The following is a 5,881-nucleotide window of genomic DNA, read 5'->3' on the forward strand; positions in this document are numbered from 1 at the left end:
GTGGATATACCTATACAATTTCCTACTCAAAATCAGGATGATGTTCAAGAAGAGAAAACTCAATAACCTCAAGAGGAAGTGCCACTTAGCGATCCACTAGAGATAGAAGAAGTGCAATTTCAGGTGATTATATTGTATTTTCAAGATCCTGAGTTTGACATATGGGTAATGAAGATGACTAAGTCAATTTCCACAAGTCAAACAAAGTGCTAATAGTCAAAAGTGGATTGATGCCATGAATGATGAGTTGAAATTCGTGAAGGACAATGACATTTTGGGATCTTGTCAAGTTGCCTAAAGGCGCGAAACCGATTGGGTTTAAATGGATATTTAAAGTCAAAAGGGATTTTAAGGGAAACATTGAAAGATATAAAGCGCGTCTAGTCACAAAGAGTTTTACTAAAAAAAGCATTGACTATAAAGAGAATCAGTCACAGGCTTTCCATAAGTGGAATCGCAAATTTCATCAAACTATCATCTCATACCGCAAATTTCACCAAAGTATTGTCTCATAAGGTTTTGAGTCCAATGTTGTTGAAAAATGCATATATCATAAGTTCAATGGGAGTAAATTTATGTTTCCGGTGCTTTATGTCGATGACATAGCTTCTTGCACAAAACTAAGAGTTTACTCATATATCAGTTTGAGATGAAGGATCTTGGTAAAACCTCATTTGTATTAAGAATTAAGATACATCGAGACCATTCTCGAGATATCCCTGGGTTATCATAAAAGAGCTGTAAGGTGCTTGCTAAATTCAGCATGAAAGATTGTGCATAAATAAATACTCATGTTGCTAAGGGAGACAATTTTAGTCTCAAACAGTGCCCTAGGAAAGATCTTAAAATAAAGGAGATGCATAACATTTTCTATGTTTCAGCTTTTGGGAGTCTTATGTATGTTCAATTTAGTACCCTGCCGGATATGGAATTCATTATGAGTATGTTAAGCAGAATTTTGAGCAAACCCGGAAATATTGCTTGCTCGTTAATCGAAAATCAAAAATTTGGAGATCATTAGGTATTCTGATTTTTGATTTTGCTTATTGCGTAGATAGTATAAATCTACTTACGGTTATTTATTGTAATGTCTAAGCATGTAGACATTAAATATCTAAGTATTATAAAGAGATTGCAAAATAATGTAGTGTTTTATTGATTATATAAGAACAAATATTTATGCTAGAAGGCCCACTAATTAAAGTTTTGACACCTAAAGTTTTTCTTGGGAATACTGCTCATATAGGTGTTGCCTTGTTGGATGATAATAAGTTTTAGTGGGAGTTTTTTTTGTTCTTATATTCGGTACTCAATTTTATTTGACATTATTACGACGCATTATGTGTTTTGAGTTTCTGCATTATGAAGTTAAGTTTTTCTCCCTCTCTATTACTCTTAATGAATTATATCTTTCAATTGTGTTTTTGACATAAAGTTGAAAGAATAAAGACCGATCTCACTATGAAAGACCAATTGGAAATAGGCTTGATTGAGATCACATTGCATATAATTTTTTAATTACACATCCATACTTGATCTATGTCATTGAATATATTTTATACAGTGATCATTGAGAATTGAGTTACGACAATGTGACGAAGGTCGCTTCGGTTTCATGTTTATATATGAGATGAACCAGATTGACCAAGGAAGATGTTTCTAAAAAATAAACAATTTTGTGCGCACTTAAGGTTTTGAATATAATTGTTATTTTGAAATAATTTGTATCCCTAATGGGAGATTGTTAGACTATTTTATAATAATCACAATATATGGGCTTACAAATTAAAGATAATTATATTTAATGTTTATTCTATATTTGGACTAATTAAGTGGTCTAAAATAAATGGTCCAGTAACATCTTATTCGATATGGGATTTGTAATGTGCAATACCCAGCAGGAGTCTGATTAGGGTTAATGTGGTCTAATTGGGCTACTATATAAAAAACATAATGGGGTCTTGGTCCCCGAGACAATTCGCAACCTCTACTCCTCTATTCCTATCAGTTCGTGTGAGATACAGCTAGTGCCGAATCAAGTCTGCGGAAGATCAAGTCCCACAATCCATATTCATATCCTTATTCATATATACCGTCATAGAAACGAGGCACTCTTCCGTATTACAGTTTATTATGTAACCTTGATAATATCGTATAAGATGATCCTGATTGTATATTTACATCTAACAGGCCTGACTTGATTTGTTTCAAACAAAAGCTAAGCTTAACTTGGGCACAACTCGGTTCAACTATGTTTATTTACATTCCCAACTCTATAATATTAATATGGGTTAATTGCATTTTGTATCCCCGTGGTTATTTCCATTGTCACTTCGGTACCACTAATTTGGATAATTGCCCTCTGTCTCCTAGACATATTTTAGTATTGCACTTTGCACCCCTTCCGTCCATTTTCTCCGTTACGTTAAATAGGTCAGTGGTAATATAGTAAATTAACAATGTTAAAGCGCAATTTTACCCTTTAGGTTTAACATATCTTTCATTAGAATCCCTGAATAATTTTTTCTTACACATTTTTCTCTCAACTATAAAATTGTACACTTGAACCATTTTACTATAATTACACCTTATTTAATTTTTTGACCCTCTAAACGATATTTTTTAAAAAACTGTCAAAATTAAACGAAAGTTCAGGATAATGTAACGATTTTTACGAAATGATAAGACTCATTAGAAACAGATTTATAAATACTCGAGAACCGGATAAAACGTAAGATGAATAAAAAACTAAAAAGGAGTTATATAAATATATACATATACATGTATATATATATAGGCAAATGATCAAATAAAAACTTAACTTAAGATATAAACTAGAAACTAATCTAAGTCATTAGATCAATCTAATCTAATAGTCCCCTAAAAGCACCATACCCAACTAATTTGCACCGTCCCACACACAATCTCAACTTTTCCCCTCCGTTTTTAATTTGATTTTTTTCGTCAAACGATAAGTTTTTTTAAATCCGAATTCACTGTATTTTTCTCCATCTCTCAATGATCAGTTTACATACCATATCTATTATATTTCGAAGTAATTTTTATATATAATTTTTTAGAATAAATCAAAACATATAATAAATGTATAATTTTCGGTAAATTTTTTTAAAGTGAATTTATATATCAAACATATAGATGCGCGTTTTACAAATGTTTAAATTTTTCGAAAAAATTTAAAAATTATAAAAATCCGATAAATATTTATTTTATCACGAATATTAAAGAATACTAACTTTTTGAAAATTATTCGAACTCTTTGAAAAATTTTCGAATCTCTTAAAATTTTTCTTATAATTTTGAGAGATTACATAATACTCAAATTTTAATTAAATATTATGTAATAGTTTTTATTCATATATATTTGAAATATTTTTAAATTTTGAAAAAAAGTAAAATTATTGTAATAAATGGGTTAAACTGTAAAATTCTTATAGTTGAAAGTCATTTTATATGAATTTTTCGTTCAATGGTTTAGATGAAAAATGTGTTATAATTTAAGTGTCAAAATGCAATAAATAATGTGAAAATTTATTAAAGGGGTGCTTTCGCCAAAATTTCTATCGGGTGCAAAGTACTACTGTATTAGTAAAACTAGTACTCCATCCCATTTTAGTTATCACGTTTGAATTGGTGCCGGTCAAATTGACTTAAGTTTGACCGAAGTTTATTAATAATTCATAATCGAACATAATAAAAAAATTACATCACTGGAAAGTAGATTTAATCTGCTTTAATATATAAATTTTACTTTTTTAAAATAATATAAGAGTAATGTGTAATCATTGGTCAAAAATTGAAAAATTGATCAATTTGACTTCTACAAAAGGAAATGTGACAACTAAAATGGGATGAACGGAGTAATACTTATTAATGCAAATGCAATTAACCCATTAATATTTTTTCCAGCAAAGACGAGTATTGAGGGAAGAGAGAATATGTAGGGTGCTGTGTTCTTTATTCCCCTTAAAAGTTCGATATATAGAGGTCCGGAGCGACAATGGCAACGGAGTCACTTTCTCAATGTGGGAATCTTATAATGATGTTTAAGGGTTTCTAGGCAATAAACCAAATTGCTTTCAGGTGGAGTCCCTCCCTAAGTCGTTTCCTCTGTTTGTTAATGAGGAGTCGAGGAGGGTACAATGTATGGTGTACATTGTAATGCACTTACGCTATTGGTTATACTTGTATTGCAAGAATAGATTGGTACCAGAATAAACTAGTGTTGCTGAAATCACAAAGGAATACAAATTAGGAAGAGAAACATAATCTGAAAAGAAATTAAACAGTCTTAAAATCTAACTAAATGAGTCTAGACTGGGTACAAGTTGTATTTCGAAATAAAAGTGAAGTGCTAATTCCCAGCTTTGAAGAAACTAGATCGAACTCAATAAGATAATTCTCCATTTGATGCGCTCCAATGACGACTGAAGTTCTTGGCTTCGACCCTCCATCCACGAATGCCAGACATAAGACATCCTTGTTCACCGCTACCATTGAATTGGAACCGTAAAATCTCCAACGCTGCTTCCCTGCAAGACCAATATCTATGTATGGCACTACAGGTCCTGTCTGGCTTTTTGCTATAGAAGTAGCTTTAAAACATGCTTTGAATGGTGCCACGGATGCTACTCTTTTCATCCTTCTGAGGGCTGCAGCTTTCTTAAAATCACTAACAAGACTCTTGTAGATGGAAGTCTCTAGTTTTGTAAATGGACTAACAGTACTAAGTTTAGTACCCCCATTACCTTCTTTAGTGATGGATAGCAAAGTAGCATTGATAGAAACAAGTTTGTTATCGACCTTAAAAGATGTAACATCGATGAAGTATTCATCAGAGGCGTCACCTTCGGTATATATAGGGTAAGTGCTAACAGGGTTAATGACAAGTTTTGTGGTGATTAATTCTTTAGCAACGTTTTTACTATATGGCTGAAAAAAATACGGGCCACCGCCTATAAACATGTGGCCAAGTGGAAACTCAGTTGTTGAGGGTAGACAAAGCGCAAATTTACGAGGCAACTTAAACTTAGTTGAAAGTTGTGAGTGTAACGAGGTTATGGTATTTGAAAGGCCAGTCATACCTTTGGTTTTACTAGATAAGCCTCTTAACAGATCGGAATCTGCACACGAGAAAGGAAATGGTTTAGGCAATTCGTAGGTTGTTCCGACTGCTAGGCCATTGGTGCCTACCACAAAAAAGGCATCCTCTCCTAGACCTTGGGCATAAAGATCGTTAGTATATGGATTGTAGGACGAAACACCACATGTATTGTTGGTGCAGCCTGGCTTACGAGGAAGATTGCAGCCCATGCATCCATCGCTCTTGACATTTTTACATTTTGTAGAGCCGCAACTGATGGGCTTATAGGTTGGTAACTTGTAGGAGTCACAATCGAACCAAGTGTGTTGGCCACCAAGATCTAACACTACCGGTACATCTTGGCCTCGTGTGGAAACTTCTAAACTCGTGTAGTACTGTAATGACTTTGTGTCTTTCCTTATGGAAAAAAGAAATGCTCGGGGTTTGAACTGAGTTGCAGCCGAAGCTATTTCAATTGCAAATAAAAAGATGAGTAGACTAAAGAAGATGAAAGAAGGCATATTTGTGGTTAAATGGTTTCCTGGTGCCCTATGAGAGTGCTGAAGAGACTAGCATTTATAAGTGTAATCTCAAAATTGGTCAAGAAGTGAAGATCCAATACATATTTAATTAGTTTAGGACTCCATGCAACTTTGAATATCCTAACAACTATCACATTGATTGTTTAGAATTTGCTGTAACTTTGAATATCCATTGATTGTTTAGAATTTGATGTAACTTTGAATATCCTAACAACTATCACATGCCATTTTCCCGTTG

The 5,881-nt window shown here is 32.9% G+C and overlaps 1 protein-coding gene across 1 annotated transcript; it reads right to left on the reverse strand.

Annotated features, from left to right (window-relative positions):
* Positions 1-4,320: 4,320 nt before the first annotated feature.
* On the reverse strand, positions 4,321-5,622 carry LOC141661085 (putative aspartic proteinase GIP2). The gene has a single exon (XM_074468068.1). The coding sequence runs from the start codon at positions 5,620-5,622 to the stop codon at positions 4,321-4,323; it is 1,302 nt and encodes a 433-aa protein (XP_074324169.1).
* Between the last annotated feature and the right edge of the window lie 259 nt (positions 5,623-5,881).

This window comes from Apium graveolens, chromosome 5 (assembly GCF_009905375.1).
Source record: "Apium graveolens cultivar Ventura chromosome 5, ASM990537v1, whole genome shotgun sequence".
Lineage (NCBI taxonomy): Eukaryota > Viridiplantae > Streptophyta > Magnoliopsida > Apiales > Apiaceae > Apium > Apium graveolens.